At 46.3% G+C, this 14,474-nt stretch overlaps 1 protein-coding gene across 1 annotated transcript in view; it reads right to left on the reverse strand.

Moving 5' to 3' along the window:
- LOC120036272 (steroid hormone receptor ERR2-like) overlaps positions 1 to 14,091 on the reverse strand; it is an 85,968-nt gene extending 71,877 nt beyond the window's left edge. The window contains exons 1-2 of the mRNA XM_038982751.1: positions 13,671 to 14,091; positions 2,380 to 2,496 (exon numbers count right to left, since the gene is read on the reverse strand). Coding sequence (XP_038838679.1) covers positions 2,380 to 2,496; positions 13,671 to 14,085 — 532 coding nt within the window. The 5' untranslated portion in view covers positions 14,086 to 14,091. The remainder of the gene's footprint in view (positions 1 to 2,379; positions 2,497 to 13,670) is intronic.
- Between the last annotated feature and the right edge of the window lie 383 nt (positions 14,092 to 14,474).

The raw sequence follows: 14,474 nt of genomic DNA on the forward strand, positions 1-14,474 counted from the left end.
CCTGGGGCTCTGTTCACAAACACAAACACACCCCACAGAGCCCCAGGACAGCAACACAATTAGACCCAACCAAATCATAAGAAAACAAAAACATAATAACTTGACACATTGGAAAGAATTAACAAAAAAACAGAGCAAACTAGAATGCTATTTGTCCCTAAACAGAGAGTACACAGTAACAGACCCAGACCAGACCCAGACCCAGACCAGACCCAGACCAGACCCAGAATAGACTCAGACCAGATCCAGACCAGACTCAGACCAGATCCAGACCAGACAGTGTGCAGAGCCCTTCTCGTTCTATACCACCAAGACACACCCATCTGTCAGAACCTTGTTCTGATTACACAAGACCCACAAAGAATTCGATTATTATTTTTTTCTTCCAATTTTTAATCAATTCCAATATCTATTGAGGTGAAATACCACAGTGTGTCATCACAACAACAAGATATCTGACCTGTTGCCACAAGAAAAGGCCAACCAGTGAAGAACAAACACCATTGTAAATACAACCCATATTTATGTTTATTTTCCCTTTTGTACTTAAACTATTTACACATCATTACAACACTGTATATATACATAATATACCATTTGAAATATCTACACTGCTCAAAAAAATAAAGGGAACACTTAAACAACACAATGTAACTCCAAGTCAATCACACTTCTGTGAAATCAAACTGTCCACTTAGGAAGCAACACTGATTGACAATATATTTCACATGCTGTTGTGCAAATGGAATAGACAAAAGGTGGAAATTATAGGCAATTAGCAAGACACCCCCAATAAAGGAGTGATTCTGCAGGTGGTGACCACAGACCACTTCTCAGTTCCTATGCTTCCTGGCTGATGTTTTGGTCACTTTTGAATGCTGGCGGTGCTTTCACTCTAGTGGTAGCATGAGACGGAGTCTACAACCCACACAAGTGGCTCAGGTAGTGCAGCTCATCCAGGATGGCACATCAATGCGAGCTGTGGCAAGAAGGTTTGCTGTGTCTGTCAGCGTAGTGTCCAGAGCATGGAGGCGCTACCAGGAGACAGGCCAGTACATCAGGAAACGTGGAGGAGGCCGTAGGAGGGCAACAACCCAGCAGCAGGACCGCTACCTCCGCCTTTGTGCAAGGAGGAGCACTGCCAGAGCCCTGCAAAATGACCTCCAGCAGGCCACAAATGTGCATGTACTGGCCTGTCTCCTGGTAGCGCCTCCATGCTCTGGACACTACGCTGACAGACACAGCAAACCTTCTTGCCACAGCTCGCATTGATGTGCCATCCTGGATGAGCTGCACTACCTGAGCCACTTGTGTGGGTTGTAGACTCCGTCTCATGCTACCACTAGAGTGAAAGCACCGCCAGCATTCAAAAGTGACCAAAACATCAGCCAGGAAGCATAGGAACTGAGAAGTGGTCTGTGGTCACCACCTGCAGAATCACTCCTTTATTGGGGGTGTCTTGCTAATTGCCTATAATTTCCACCTTTTGTCTATTCCATTTGCACAACAGCATGTGAAATATATTGTCAATCAGTGTTGCTTCCTAAGTGGACAGTTTGATTTCACAGAAGTGTGATTGACTTGGAGTTACATTGTGTTGTTTAAGTGTTCCCTTTATTTTTTGAGCAGTGTATATTCCTTTGTAATGTTAACTGTTCATTTTTTATTGTTTATTTCACTTTTGTTTATTGTCTATTTCACTTGCTTTAGCGATGTTAACATATGTTTCCCATGACAATAAAGCCCCTTTGAATTGAATTGAGAGAGAGAGACGGGGTCCTGAGGAGAGAGGTCTCATGGGGAATACTGTTACACATTTCCTCTGTCCCTCAGTCAGACTGTATAGAGGTAAGGAGGGATGGATCTCCTCAGCAGAACAGATAGCCTGCCCCGGGCCGTACTGGGCCTAGAGAGGCTGTATAGAGGTAGGGAGGGATGGATAGCCTGCCCCGGCCGTGCTGGGCCTAGAGAGGCTGTATAGAGGTAGGGGGGGATGGATCTCCTCAGCAGAACAGATAGCCTGGCCCGGGCGTACAAGGCCTACAGAGCCAGGTGGCAGGCTAAGAGATGATGTCATCGGTATATCGGCTAGCTGCAGCTAGCCTTCCTATAATTACCTTTTGGAACTTCTGAAAATATCATCCCGTTCGTATACAGGGAATAGTTTTGACAACAACCCTTTGACTGAACAAACAACTGAAAAAAAAGGATGGACAGACAGCAATAGAAAGCGAGAGAAGCAGAGAGAGAGACAGAGAGAGACAGAGAGAGACAGAGAGAGACCGAGAGAGACAGAGAGAGACAGAGACAGAGAGAGAGACAGAGAGAGACAGAGACAGATACAGAGAGAGACAAATGGTTAGAGGGATGTGGACTCACCCTCCTTGAGCATGCCCACTTTGAGACACTTCATGAAGCGACAGGCCTGGCAGGACTTGCGTCTCCTCTTGGTGATTTGACAGTCGTTAGTGGCTGGACAGCTGTACTCTATGTTCCCTGGGGAGAGAGTAGAGAAGACCATGGTTAGTGGCTGGATGATCTCTCTTTCCATTACAATAGTAGCAGTTGATGATCTCTCTTTCCATTACAATAGTAGCAGTTGATGATCTCTCTTTCCATTACAATAGTAGCAGTTGATGATCTCTCTTTCCATTACAATAGTAGCAGTTGATGATCTCTCTTTACATTACAATAGTAGCAGTTGATGATCTCTCTTTCCATTACAATAGTAGCAGTTGATGATCTCTCTTTACATTACAATAGTAGCAGTTGATGATCTCTCTTTCCATTACAATAGTAGCAGTTGATGATCTCTCTTTCCATTACAATAGTAGCAGTTGATGATCTCTCTTTCCATTACAATAGTAGCAGTTGATGATCTCTCTTTCCATTACAATAGTAGCAGTTGATGATCTCTCTTTACATTACAATAGTAGCAGTTGAGGATCTCTCTTTCCATTACTATAGTAGCAGTTGATGATCTCTCTTTCCATTACAATAGTAGCAGTTGATGATCTCTCTTTACATTACAATACTAGCAGTTGATGATCTCTCTTTCCATTACAATAGTAGCAGTTTATGATCTCTCTTTCCATTACAATAGTAGCAGTTGCCTACAAAACAAACTGAGTACATGCAGTAGATTTCAGGCAGCTGCCATTTCAAGAAAAGTAATTCCATCCTCAAACCCCCTCTACATTAAAGACCCAGACCCAGACCAGACCCAGACCCAGACCAGACCCAGACCAGATCCAGACCCAGACCAGACCCAGACCCAGACACAGACCAGACCCAGATCCAGACCAGACCCAGACCCAGACCCAGACCCAGACCAGACCAGATCCAGATCCAGACCCAGACCCAGACCAGACCCAGACCAGATCCAGACCAGAACCAGACCAGATCCAGACCCAGACCAGACCCAGACACAGACCCAGACCAGACCAGATCCAGACCCAGACCCAGACCAGACCCAGACCAGATCCAGATCCAGACTAGACCAGACCCAGACCCAGACCCAGACCAGACCCAGACCCAGACCAGACCCAGACCCAGACCAGACCAGACCCAGACCAGACCCAGACCAGACCCATACCAGACCCAGACCAGATCCAGACCAGACCCAGACCAGACCCAGACCAGACCCAGACCCAGACCAGATCCAGACCAGACCCAGACCCAGACCATATCCAGACCAGACCCAGATCCAGACCAGACCAGACCCAGACCAGACCAGATTCAGACCAGACCCAGACCAGATCCAGATCCAGACCAGACCCAGACCAGACCCAGATCAGACAAGACCCCGACCAGACCCAGACCAGATCCAGACCAGATCCAGACCCAGACCAGACCCAGACCAGACATTCCCAGACCAGACAAACCAGATCCAGACCAGACCCAGACCAGAACCAGACCAGACCCAGACCAGATCCAGACCAGACCCAGACCAGACCAGACCCAGACCCAGACCCAGACCAGACCCAGACCAGATCCAGATCCAGACTAGACCAGACCCAGACCCAGACCCAGACCAGACCCAGACCCAGACCAGACCCAGACCCAGACCAGACCAGACCCAGACCAGACCCAGACCAGACCCATACCAGACCCAGACCAGATCCAGACCAGACCCAGACCAGACCCAGACCAGACCCAGACCCAGACCCAGACCAGATCCAGACCAGACCCAGACCCAGACCATATCCAGACCAGACCCAGATCCAGACCAGACCAGACCCAGACCAGACCAGATTCAGACCAGACCCAGACCAGATCCAGATCCAGACCAGACCCAGACCAGACCCAGATCAGACAAGACCCCGACCAGACCCAGACCAGATCCAGACCAGATCCAGACCCAGATCAGACCCAGACCAGACATTCCCAGACCAGACAAACCAGATCCAGACCAGACCCAGACCAGAACCAGACCAGACCCAGACCAGATCCAGACCAGACCCAGACCAGACCAGACCCAGACCAGACCCAGACCAGATCCAGACCAGACCCAGACCAGACCAGACCCAGACCAGACCCAGACCAGACCCATACCCAGACAAGACCCATAACAAGACCTGACCCATACCCAGACCCAGACCCAGACCAGACCAGACCAGACCCAGACCAGACCAGACCAGACCCATACCCAGACCAGACCCAGACCAGACCTAGACCCAGACCCAGACCCAGACCAGACCAGACCTAGACCTAGACCCAGACCCAGACCTAGACCCAGACCCAGACCCAGACCAGACCCAGACCAGACCCAGACCAGACCTAGACCCAGACCAGACCCAGACCCAGACCAGACCCAGACCCAGACCAGACCCAGACCCAGACCAGACCCAGACCAGACCCAGACCAGACCCAGACCCAGACCAGAGCCTGACCTAGACCCAGACCCAGACCCAGACCCGACCCAGACCCAGACCAGACCCAGACCCAGACCCAGACCAGACCCAGACCCAGACCCAGACCAGACCCAGACCCAGACCAGAGCCTGACCTAGACCCAGACCCAGACCCAGACCCGACCCAGACCCAGACCAGACCCAGACCCAGACCCAGACCAGACCAGAGCCAGACCTAGACCCAGACCCGACCCAGACCAGACCAGACCCAGACCAGACCTATTGTTATTGTTGCCAGTCTATCCTGTCATGTAAGCGAAGCCGCTCGATTCATTATTCAAGTCCGTCTCTCTCTGCAGTTTCATTGGAGAATAATTCCACTGCATTATAATTATGCACCCTTCCTAAACATCCAGGAGACCAGACGTAACCGCGGTAACAGAAGGATGAGGCCTGTTGTTTACTTCCTTTGTGTGCATTGAGAGTTCCAGGATGAAAGATGAATACGTACTCTGTGGAAAAAACATGACCTCTATACAGAAAGAAACAGTCAATGACAAAACTCTCCTCAAAGACCGGGAATAATCCCTTTGGATTAAAGGTTTTTAAATTACATTCTGTAACACTAAAGATGCATTAATGACAGCTAAAAAGAGCCAGCCAGGTGCCGTGTGTGTGTGTGTTTGTGTGTGTGTGTGTGTGTGTGTGTGTGTGTGTGTGTGTGTGTGTGTGTGTGTGTGTGTGTGTGTGTGTGCGTGTGTGTGCGTGTGTGTGTGTGTGTGTGCGCGGCAGGTCTGCTGGTGCCTCCCAGGTCTGGTGGAGGAGAAGGTCCAACATTCCTCAGGATCACATCATAGTGCCAGTGTGGTCATATGGACAGTGTGTGGGCTGTGGCTTCGATGCCAGGATGTTGGCAGAACGTTTTGGGGGTTAGTAAAATGATTTAGAGTTTGTTTAGAGTTTCTCAGCTCCAGTCCTGCCGAAATGCATGACTGTCCGTTTTCTCCGAAGCCCAGCTCTAAGCACACTTGATTCAGCTAGTCAACACTTGTCGACTTGGATCCAGTGTAATACATATTTCTGAACGGAGTTGTTTATAACTTTCATAAATCATTTTGTTGACACTGAAACTTGATGCAAATCTCATAATTGTAAGAACAATGTGGTTAGCGCTACAATGATATTGATTACCGCATATTGTTTGTAATAAAGTAAGATGATGGAAGGGAAAAACATATTGATTACCGCATATTGTTTGTTTAGGAGTGTGCAAGAAAGGCATTTCACTATACTTGTGCACGTGACATTAAAAACTTAAAACTGTTATAATAATAATGTCATAACTGTAATTATAATGTCATAATTTAAACCAATATAATAAAGTAAGATGATGCAAGGGAAAAACATCCAATAACACGAACATGAAATCTAACAGAGTATCCTCACATATCACCTTAAATGTATCAGGTTATTTCATAAGGTTATAATACCTCCTTACTTTAATCAGCTCTCCTGTCCACCTTTTTATCCCCTCAGAGGACGTTCTTCTCTCTCCCGGCTTTCTTCTACCCTCCCTTAACCTCTCTTCTTTTCCTCTAAATGTTGCTATATTATTATGCAATGCTGGGCTCCACCTTCTCATCCCCACTCTAGCTGGACCTCTCCTTGTCCTCCTCCATCCCTACTACCAATCCATTAGGAAGGAGGGCCTCTCCTTGTCCTCCTCCATCCCTACTACCAATCCATTAGGAAGGAGGGCCTCTCCTTGTCCTCCTCCATCCCTACTACCAATCCATTAGGAAGGAGGACCTCTCCTTGTCCTCCTCCATCCCTACTACCAATCCATTAGGAAGGAGGGCCTCTCCTTGTCCTCCTCCATCCCTACTACCAATCCATTAGGAAGGAGGGCCTCTCCTTGTCCTCCTCCATCCCTACTACCAATCCATTAGGAAGGAGGGCCTCTCCTTGTCCTCCACCATCCCTACTACCAATCCATTAGGAAGGAGGGCCTCTCCTTGTCCTCCTCCATCCCTACTACCAATCCATTAGGAAGGAGGGCCTCTCCTTGTCCTCCTCCATCCCTACTACCAATCCATTAGGAAGGAGGGCCTCTCCTTGTCCTCCTCCATCCCTACTACCAATCCATTAGGAAGGAGGGCCTCTCCTTGTCCTCCTCCATCCCTACTACCAATCCATTAGGAAGGAGGGCCTCTCCTTGTCCTCCTCCATCCCTACTACCAATCCATTAGGAAGGAGGGCCTCTCCTTGTCCTCCACCATCCCTACTACCAATCCATTAGGAAGGAGGGCCTCTCCTTGTCCTCCTCCATCCCTACTACCAATCCATTAGGAAGGAGGGCCTCTCCTTGTCCTCCTCCATCCCTACTACCAATCCATTAGGAAGGAGGGCCTCTCCTTGTTCTCCTCCATCCCTACTACCAATCCATTAGGAAGGAGGGCCTCTCCTTGTCCTCCTCCATCCCTACTACCAATCCATTAGGAAGGAGGGCCTCTCCTTTTAAACCAGTGCCAAGAATGTCTCTTTCTCTCTCCCTCATCTCTCTCTCTTTCTCTCCTCCCCCCCTCTCTCTATCTCGGTCTCTCTCTCAGCTCTCTCTCCCCCTCTCTTTCCTCATCTCTCTCTCTCCCTCTCTTTCCTCATCTCTCTCTCTCCTCCCCTCTCTCTCTCAGCTCTCTCTCACTCTTTCCTCATCTCTCTCTCTTTCTCTCCTCCCCCCCTCTCTCTATCTCTGTCTCTCTCTCAGCTCTCTCTCTTTCCTCATCTCTCTCTTTCTCTCCTCCCCCCTCTCTCTATCTCTGTCTCTCTCTCAGCTCTCTCTCTCTCTTTCCTCATCTCCCTCTATTTCCTCATCTCCCTCTCTTTCCTCATCTCTCTCTCCTCCCCTCTCTCTCTCTCAGCTCTCTCTCTCTCTTTCCTCATCTCCCTCTATTTCCTATCTCCCTCTCTTTCCTCATCCCTCTCTCTCCTCCCCTCTCTCTCTCCTCCCCTCTCTCTCTCCTCCCCCTTCTCTCTCTCTCTTTCCTCATCTCCCTCTATTTCCTCATCTCCCCCCCTCTCTAATCTCTCACTGTTTTAACTGTTATCACTGTTATTGCCTTAGTGTCCTAATTGGCCACCCCTTGGCCATCCCTGATTCCCCCCACACACACACACTGACTTTTCCCCCCAATGAAAAGCCAGGTTTTTAGTCCCAGTGGCCCATCAACGCTGATTGTTATTGACTGACCCTCCTATGGTATCGGACAGATGAGTTCCATTAAGATCTGTCCTCCACGAAGGAGAAAATAATCGGAAAGGAAGTAGGGGGGGGGGGGGGGGACGACGACTGGTGATGGACAACTCAATGCCACAGAGGAGAGAGAGAGAGAAGAAGACCGCTGGTCGTCTTCGATAGTCCAACCTGAGTCCACCGCACCAGGCAGTCCTCTTCTGTTCCCATGCTGAAGACCAGGGCTTGATTACAACCTACTACAATGGTGCCAACATTTTGTGGCTGATCTTTCAGCGTGGGAGTGGGTGAATGTGTCAAAGACCTGACTGGGTCCAACACCCCACAGTATGACTTGTTATATAAAGACCTGACTGGGTCCAGCATCCCACAGTATGACTTGTTATATAAAGACCTGACTGGGTCCAGCACCCCACTGTATGACTTGTTATATAAAGACCTGACTGGGTCCAGCATCCCACAGTATGACTTGTTATATAAAGACCTGACTGGGTCCAGCATCCCACAGTATGACTTGTTATATAAAGACCTGACTGGGTCCAGCACCCCACAGTATGACTTGTTATATAAAGACCTGACTGGGTCCAGCACCCCACAGTATGACTTGTTATATAAAGACCTGACTGGGTCCAGCACCCCACAGTATGACTTGTTATATAAAGACCTGGCTGGGTCCAGCACCCCACAGTATGACTTGTTATATAAAGACCTGACTGGGTCCAACACCCCACAGTATGACTTGTTATATAAAGATCTGACTGGGTCCAGCATCCCACAGTATGACTTGTTATATAAAGACCTGACTGGGTCCAGCACCCCACTGTATGACTTGTTATATAAAGACCTGACTGGGTCCAGCATCCCACAGTATGACTTGTTATATAAAGACCTGACTGGGTCCAGCACCCCACAGTATGACTTGTTATATAAAGACCTGACTGGGTCCAGCATCCCACAGTATGACTTGTTATATAAAGACCTGACTGGGTCCAGCACCCCACAGTATGACTTGTTATATAAAGACCTGACTGGGTCCAGCACCCCACAGTATGACTTGTTATATAAAGACCTGACTGGGTCCAGCACCCCACAGTATGACTTGTTATATAAAGACCTGGCTGGGTCCAACACCCCACAGTATGACTTGTTATATAAAGACCTGACTGGGTCCAACACCCCACAGTATGACTTGTTATATAAAGACCTGACTGGGTCCAGCACCCCACAGTATGACTTGTTATATAAAGACCTGGCTGGGTCCAGCACCCCACAGTATGACTTGTTATATTGTTATATAATGACCTGACTGGGTCCAGCACCCCACTGTATGACTTGTTATATAAAGACCTGACTGGGTCCAACACCCCACTGTATGACTTGTTATATAAAGACCTGGCTGGGTCCAGCACCCCACTGTATGACTTGTTATATAAAGACCTGGCTGGGTCCAGCACCCCACAGTATGACTTGTTATATAAAGACCTGACTGGGTCCAGCACCCCACAGTATGACTTGTTATATAAAGACCTGACTGGGTCCAACACCCCACAGTATGACTTGTTATATAAAGACCTGGCTGGGTCCAGCACCCCACAGTATGACTTGTTATATTGTTATATATAGACCTGACTGGGTCCAGCACCCCACAGTATGACTTGTTATATAAAGACCTGACTGGGTCCAGCACCCCACAGTATGACTTGTTATATAAAGACCTGACTGGGTCCAGCACCCCACAGTATGACTTGTTATATTGTTATATAAAGACCTGACTGGGTCCAGCACCCCACAGTATGACTTGTTATATAAAGACCTAACTGGGTCCAGCACCCCACAGTATGACTTGTTATATAAAGACCTGACTGGGTCCAGCACCCCACAGTATGACTTGTTATATAAAGACCTGACTGGGTCCAGCACCCCACAGTATGATGTGTTATATTGTTGTGTGTGTGTTTATATACTGAGGAATATGTAACTAGGTTCCAGAAGAAAGCCACTTTCAATTTCCTTATGTTGGGGGCTTTCATCAAGGTAAGTGTTTCTTTAGGTTGGGGGCTTTCATCAAGGTAAGTGTTGCTTGGTGTACCGTCGTCAACAGGTTATTGAACACAGCACATATAAACCTGGGATATCAACCCTTCAGATTTGGCCTTAGTGGGAGTGACCATACAGTATAATTCTATAGGAGTGACCTCAATGAGTAAAGTATTTGTCATCAGGCTACGTCCTTTGCTAGCGAAAGCATTCCCCCTGGTCGTCACTTGTTAACACAGCCACAAAGTCATAATTATGACTGAACACTTCCACAATTTATCTTCTTAAAATGTGACATATTTTGTGTGTGATGATAAGCATCTGCTTCTGATACCAAAGGTTGCAAGTTTGAAACCAGCGATAGAAAGTTTTTTTAGAGATTTTCTTTCCTCTTAAGGATCGGACCAAATTTTTGGCTAAAATGACATACCCAAATCTAACTGCCTGTAGCTCAGGACTTGAAGCAAGCATATGCATATTCATGATACCATTTGAAAGGAAACACTTTGAAGTTTGTGGAAATGTGAAATCAATGTCGGAGAATATAACACATTAGATCTGGTAAAAGATAATACAAAGAAAAAAACATGTGTTTTTTTTAAATCACCTTTGAAGTGCAAGAGCAAGGTCATAATGTATTATGCTAGCCCAGGTGCAATTTAGATTTTGGCCACTAGATGGCAGCAGTGTATGTTCAAAGTTTTAGACTGATCCAATGAACCATTATATTTCTGTTCAAAGTTTTGTATCAAGACTGCCCAAATGTCCCTAGTTTGTTTATTAATAACTTTTCAAGTTCATAACTGTGCACTCTCCTCAAACAATAGCATGGTATTCAAAATATTAGGTACAATACAATCTTCTGCTTTGTTCCATTGATCCCACTCTATTTGGATAGTCCGGATTTGCCATTTGTAGAAGCTCTACAGATGGTGATACTATCAACAAACCTTCTGTTGATAAACAACTGCTTGCTAAGGTTAAGGTTAGGGTTACGGTTAGGTTTAGAGTAAGGGTTAAGTTTAGCATTAGGATAAGGGTTAAAGTTAGGGTTAAAGCTAGGGTTAGGGTTAGTAGATTTGTAGGATCTTAATTTGATCACCCTGTTGCAGGAGAACTTTCCTGCAATGGAGGGCATTTTAAACTTTTAGTCTATTTGAGTTTTTAAATGGCTTCTGAAGTTTATAATTTCCACTTTGAAATTTCAGACTTGATTTTCCCGTACAAAAAATTTATCAACCCTTACAAAAATGTTCATTAACTATAATCGACATAATAATTCACTTTTCCTGTTGCTGCAGGATTCTGTTCCTGCTGTAGCAAACTGGCTCAAATTAAGATCCTACATCTGTCATTGAAATGTTACTGATAGTCTGTGATAGTCTGTAGAGCATTTACACATGGGACTATCCATATAAAGAGGTGAGGAGATAACCGTGTTGCCCCAATGACGTGTGTAGTGTTAGGGAAGTCATACCGTGTTGCCCCAATGACGTGTGTAGTGTTAGGGAAGTCATACCGTGTTGCCCCAATGATGTGTGTAGTGTTAGGGAAGTCATACCGTGTTGCCCCAATGACGTGTGTAGTGTTAGGGAAGTCATACCGTGTTGCAGTGAGTATTCATGTTTACCCAGGGCATTAAGCCACCCAACTTTAGATATGCTCGGTATGATGTTGACGTTAGCTTTGTGAATGTATGTGTGTGTGTGTGTGTGTGAAAATCTGAGGCTCGTTCCAGACCCCTGACCCGCTAGTATAGAACATGAGCTGTATGCCCAACTAGGTCTCACAGTCTTACGTCTGACCCACTAGTATAGAACATGAGCTGTAGGCTCAACTAGGTCTCACAGTCTTTCGTCTGACCCGCTAGTATAGAACATGAGCTGTAGGCTCAACTAGGTCTCACAGTCTTGCGTCAGAATTAGACATTCATCCATGTTTCTCAAACGCCAAATTTCGAAGTTATTGTAAATGTGTTTAATTAAGTTTAGGCATTAGAACCTCTACAGGATCGGTAGTTCCCCCGCGGGACGGTTCAGCTAACGTAGGCTAATGCGATTAGCATGAGGTTGTAAGTAACAAGAACATTTCCCAGGACATAGACATATCTGATATTGGCTTAAATCATTGTTAATCTAACAGCACTGTCCAATTTACAGTAGCTAATACAGTGATTGATTATTGTCACAGCCGTCGAATGAAGAGGACCAAAGCGCAGCGTGGTAAACGTACATATTCCTTTTATTTAGAAATGACGCCGACAAAAACAATAAACAATCGTGATACTTAAGGGCTATGTGCCACAAACAAAGTTAACTTCCCACACTGAAAGGAGGGAAAAGGGCTACATAAGTATGGTTCCCAATCAGAGACAACGATAGACAGCTGTCCCTGATTGAGAACCATACCCAGCCCAAACATAGAAATACAAAATCATAGAAAACAAAAACATAGAATGCCCACCCCAAATCACACCCTGACCAAACCAAATAGAGACATAAAAAGGCTCTCTTAGGTCAGGGCGTGACAATTATGCCATTAGCAACGTCTTTTTTGGTGGTTGAAAGTTGTAAAACTTGCAATTTTCATGATATGAGGTCGTTTTACTTACTTGTATGTTGCTCTGGATTAGAGCGTCTGCTGACTAAAAAAATAGAAATAAAATGACATTTAGCAGACACTTTTATCTGTAACCCTGGCAACTCTCAACTGGTTTAGTATATCTGTGACTGTAACCCTGGCAACTCTCAACTGGTTTAGTATATCTGTGACTGTAACCCTGGCAACTCTCAACTGGTTTAGTATATATGTGACTGTAACCCTGGCAACTCTCAACTGGTTTAGTATATCTGTGACTGTAACCCTGGCAACTCTCAACTGGTTTAGTATATCTGTGACTGTAACCCTGGCAACTCTCAACTGGTTTAGTATATCTGTGACTGTAACCCTGGCAACTCTCAACTGGTTTAGTATATATGTGACTGTAACCCTGGCAACTCTCAGCTGGTTTAGTATATATGTGACTGTAACCCTGGCAACTCTCAACTGGTTTAGTATATATGTGACTGTAACCCTGGCAACTCTCAACTGGTTTAGTTTATCTGTGACTGTAACCCTGGCAACTCTCAACTGGTTTAGTATATCTGTGACTGTAACCCTGGCAACTCTCAACTGGTTTAGTATATATGTGACTGTAACCCTGGCAACTCTCAACTGGTTTAGTTTATCTGTGACTGTAACCCTGGCAACTCTCAACTGGTTTAGTATATCTGTGACTGTAACCCTGGCAACTCTCAACTGGTTTAGTATATCTGTGACTGTAACCCTGGCAACTCTCAACTGGTTTAGTATATCTGTGACTGGAACCCCGTCAACTCTCAACTGAGACACATAGAATCATCCAACAGTTAATGTACTGACAATGGGTCTTCAACAGATAGTCCCTACGAGAGGTGAACCGTGGTGAGTGAGTGAAGGAGGGAGTGAGTAAGTATGTGAGTGAGCGAGTGAGGGAGTGGAGTGGTACTATACCTTGTATGGTCCTTTTGAAGAAGGCTTTGCATGCCTCACAGGAGGCGACCCCATAGTGGTAACCTGATGCGATATCCCCACACACCAGACACAGCCTTTTTGGTATTGCATTCAACATATACTCGCACTTGATTGGCGAATCATCCGCCACGCCCTCTCCGCAGTCGTCATACCTCCGGAGACAGGCTCCACCCCCTCCCAGCATGCCCGGGTTAAACATGGACGGGGAGTCGAGGACGTGCGAGCTTCCGTTGAGGTTGTTTACGTTGATGTAGCTGCCGCTGGCGTCGCTATTGGCAGAGGGACTGTGGTGGCTGATGATGTCAACCAATGAGAAGGAGGGGGAGGAGGGCTCGGTCTTGATATAGGAGTCACAGCTGGAGGTCAGGTGACGCTCCTGGAGGTCAGAGGGCATCCTGCTCAGCAACCTATAGGAACACAGGAAATACAGGAGAAGATATATCATCTTTATTTGTATATCATCATCAACTGTATATCATCTTTATTTGAATGTTTTGAAATGATTGTGTACCTCCCAGTTCTACCAGTTTTGTGCAAAAGGACTGTCTGAGAAAGAGAAAGATAGTGAGACCTACAGCGACATGAGACTGACTGGGACCCTTTGAACTGTCCTTTCTGAGTGTGCACTTTTACTGTCTCCTTTCCTCTGACCTCCGGGACCGTCTCCTAACCTCCAGCTGACCTTTGTCCTTATATCTTTATAAATAAGAGGGATTTATTTTTTCTACCTGTGAAGTTAACTCAATGGAATTAAAGTGAATGAAACTTAAAACAAGCTGTTAA

This window comes from Salvelinus namaycush, unplaced genomic scaffold (genome assembly GCF_016432855.1).
Source record: "Salvelinus namaycush isolate Seneca unplaced genomic scaffold, SaNama_1.0 Scaffold128, whole genome shotgun sequence".
Classification (NCBI taxonomy): Eukaryota; Metazoa; Chordata; class Actinopteri; order Salmoniformes; family Salmonidae; genus Salvelinus; species Salvelinus namaycush.